Source organism: Gigantopelta aegis, chromosome 13 (assembly GCF_016097555.1).
Source record: "Gigantopelta aegis isolate Gae_Host chromosome 13, Gae_host_genome, whole genome shotgun sequence".
In the NCBI taxonomy this organism is placed as follows: domain Eukaryota; kingdom Metazoa; phylum Mollusca; class Gastropoda; order Neomphalida; family Peltospiridae; genus Gigantopelta; species Gigantopelta aegis.
In genome coordinates, this window is record NC_054711.1 from 26,774,406 (window position 1) to 26,778,384 (window position 3,979).

At 38.6% G+C, this 3,979-nt stretch overlaps 1 protein-coding gene across 2 annotated transcripts in view; it reads left to right on the forward strand.

Moving 5' to 3' along the window:
• The first annotated feature begins 1,756 nt into the window (after positions 1–1,756).
• The window catches only part of LOC121387618, a 29,086-nt gene continuing 26,863 nt past the window's right edge, over positions 1,757–3,979 (forward strand). For both annotated transcript variants that reach the window (XR_005959844.1, XM_041518787.1), the window contains exon 1: positions 1,757–1,887. Coding sequence is in view for 1 of the 2 variants with exons in the window: in XM_041518787.1 (XP_041374721.1) it covers positions 1,800–1,887 (88 nt within the window). In the remaining variant the exon portion in view is untranslated. The remainder of the gene's footprint in view (positions 1,888–3,979) is intronic.

The window sequence follows — 3,979 nt, forward strand, 5'->3', positions numbered from 1 at the left end:
GACATCGCTGACCAATCACAGCATCGGTAACATGTGACAATCTTGAAAGCAATATCAAAAATTAACCGCCGGACGCTGACGCTGCCATCTTTGTTTACAATAACAAGGGAATCTATAAGGAGCGTTGTGATTCGTTGCAATCAGATCTCATCGCATCCAATGAAATTTAAGCATTTTGTGGCACGATTTCTTGACATGTATCAAAGCTGAATACGAGGAACGAATATTAGCCATGATTTATGAAGATGTATGTCCGATGGCTTAACCACGACACCAACGAGGCCGGTTCATCGAGGTGGAATGTGACTAAGTATATGGAAATCGGAGAAAACTCGTGTACATATCTAATCCAATCAAAAGGATCGTTTGACTTCATTGACCCCATGCGACGATAACGACTATTTTGATTTGCCCGCCAGACATAAAGCACTGCACTAATTTATTGCGCAGTTTCAACGCGTTGTAAAAAATATTCACAGCAGATGTCACTGCCGTAACAACTGGGCCCGTCTTGAGTACTTTGCAAAACATAATTACATCTGACAGACAAAAAGTTAAACTTGAAGTTTGTTTTGTTTAACGGCACCACTAGAGCACAATTAGTTATTAATCATCGGCTATTAGATGTCAAACATTTTGGTATTTACACTTGGTATACTGGCCTCTTCAAGTTCATCTTCATAAATCAAGGCTTATATTCGTTCCTCGTATTCAGCCTTGATACATGTAGTCAAGATTACTGATATCCACTACTAGCGCCCTCTATTGGAAGAAAATTTGTAACACCGATTATGTCCCTTACACGATGACATCGCTGACCAATCACAGCATCGGTAACATGTGACAATCTTGAAAGCAATATCAAAAATTAACCGCCGAAACCTTTTTTTTAACATTTCGTGACAAACACGACATGTTTCCACGGACGCTGACGCTGCCATCTTTGTTTACAATAACAAGGGAATCTATAAGGAGCGTTGCGATTCGTTGCAATCAGATCTCATCGTATCCAATGAAATTTAAGCATTTTGTGGCACGATTTCTTGACGACATGTATCAAGGCTGAATACGAGGAACGAATATTAGCCTTGATTTATGAAGATGATTCAAGTTTGTCAAAAAGTAGGTGCCCTTTTTACCCTGCCTTGGTTCCATTTTTACAACACCCCATACCAAACACACACACACACACACACACACACACACCACCACCACCACACACCACCACCACCACACACCACCACCACATACAGCACACAGACACACACACACCACCACACCACACACCACCACCACATACAGCACACATACACACACATCACCACCACCACCATACCACACACATACACACACACACACATTAACACACACAACACACATCACCACCACACACACACAACACACACATGCAATAACACACCACCACCACCACCACACACATCACCACCACCGTCCGTACGCCGTTATAGAAGGCTAGATACGATCCTGAGACATTTGAAAGACGCTCCAGCTTCTTAATTATATCCGTTCTCTGCTTTGCTAAGCTAAATATATGTCCTACTTGGACACCCCCCTGGTACCGAACATGGCACGGACCCAGCTCGCAATGTCTGAGAGCGCCTCGTGGGTCAAAACTCAGTGTGAGGGACTCTTTTGTTTTTGTCGCCATAGAAACAAGATATTCTGCCAATTTTTCATAAATAAAACGAGAAAAACAGTTTTGGGCTCTCTTTCAGACTTTGATTAGACCGAAAGCGAGAGGACGTGTTAAAAAGTCCTTGTTCTCCGATGTACATGTGATGGAGTTTGCAAACAGAATTGTTTATTTGTTGTTAACTTTTCATTCTGTTTTTTGTGTGGAATTATTCCCAGAAGTTATACAAACAGGTAATGATTCTAATATATTGTACTGTTGGTTTTACTTGTCTGTGTATATATATATATTTATGTACATATTTATATGTCTTTGTGAGCGGGATTTAACTCAGTCGGTTGAGCGCTCGCTTAAGGTGCTTGCGTCGCAGGATCGAACCACCTCAGTGGATCCGTTCAACGAATTGTTTTTTTCTCGTTCCAACCAGTGCACCACAACTTGTCAAAGGCCATGGTATGTGCTTTCCTGTCTGTGGCAAAGTGCATATAAAAGATCCCTTGCTGCATTAATAACATGTAGCGGGTTTTCTCTGATGACCACGAGTCAAAATTACCAAAAGTTTGACATCCAGTAGCCGATTATTAATATATCAATGTACTTTAGTGGTATCGTTAAACAAAGCAAACTTTTTATATGTTTTTGCGTGCGTGCTTGCTTTGTGCGTGCACATGTACAGGATGTGTATAAGCGTAGGTATACTACAAAGATATGATTATGTACGAACTTATTCCACAGCAAGTACAATTTTCGAGTTGCATTCCTTACCTCAAACATTCTGGCCCCATTACTAATATACTATGATTCTTCCAAAGGAAACGTTTAAAGGCAATGTCCTGATTTTTTTCTTTGTTAGACTTTAGACCTTTTAATGGCAAAATATTACATATTAAAAACATTTTTCTGCATGCATTATCAGTGGCTGTCTGAATGAATGAATGAATGTTTAACGACACCCCAGCAAAAAAATACACATCGGCTATTGGGTGTCACAAATGGTAAGTATATGAAAATATTATTCATATATATTTATGTAAAACCACAGTGTCAGTGGCTGTCTGTTAGTCTGTTAAATGTGTTTCTGATTATCCAAGTGTTTTTATTAGGTTAAACCGTCGACTCGAGTGACCTAACAATGTGTTTAAAAGAATATGACGAAACGTTTGTTTGTCGTATCAAAGCAGTTGATACACGTTGATAGCAAAAACACACAAGTTTATTAAATTTAAAGGGACATTCCCGAGTTTGCTACATTATAAAATGTTTCCTACTAATAAAATATTTCTACGATTAAACTTGCATATTAAATATATTTTCTTGTTTAGAATATCAGTGTCTGTATATTCAATGTGTTTCTGGTCGCCTTAATATCTGTAAGAAGCCCAAACTGGAACTTGTGTTCAAATAATTTTGTACGTACGAAAAAAAACGTAGTACAAATATTAGAACGATCAGAAACACGTTTAATATACAGCCACTAATATTTTATACAGAAAAATATATTTAATATGTAATTACAATCGTTAAACAGTTTCTGTTAGTCGATAACATTTTAAACATTGCAGCAAACTCAGGAATGTCCCTTTAAAGTTTGGTTTGTTTAACGGCACCTCTAGAGCACATTGATTAATTAATCTTTAGCTATTGGATGTTAAACTGGTGATGTTTTTGACACGTAGTCTTCAGAGGAAACCCGTTACAGTTTTCTATTAGCAGCAAGGGTGCTTTTACCTGTAAATGTAAAAAAAAGATATATTTTTATTATTTATTATTTATATTTTTGTGTTTGTTGTTGGGTTGGGTTTTTTTTCTTTTGTTGGATTTCTTTTCTTTTTTCTTTTTTCTTTTGTTTGGGTGGTGGTGGTTTGTTGTTGTTGGAAGTGGAGTTGCGGCTTGTGACCAACCACTAAAATAGAACCGGCGTCTCGGTTTTAAAGGGACCACCCTGCCTTTGCTGCAACTGTAAGACAAACAGTATTTTTAGGTACATTTTGTTTTGTTTAGAATATCAGTGTCTGCATATTTAATTTACGGGGCGGGATTAGATCAGTCGGTTGAGTGCTCGCTTGAGGTGCTTGCGTTGCAGGATCGAACCTCATCGGTGGATCCATTCAGCTGAATGGGTTTTCTCGTTCCAACCAGTGCACCACAACTAGACTAAGACCGTGCTGTGTGCTTTCCTGTCTGTGGGAAAGTGCATATAAAAGATCCCTTGCTGCATTAGGAAAAATGTAGCGGGCTTCCTCTGATGACTACATGTCAGAATTACCAAATGTTTGACATCCAATAGCCGATGATTAATTAATTAATGTGCTCCAGTGGTGTCGT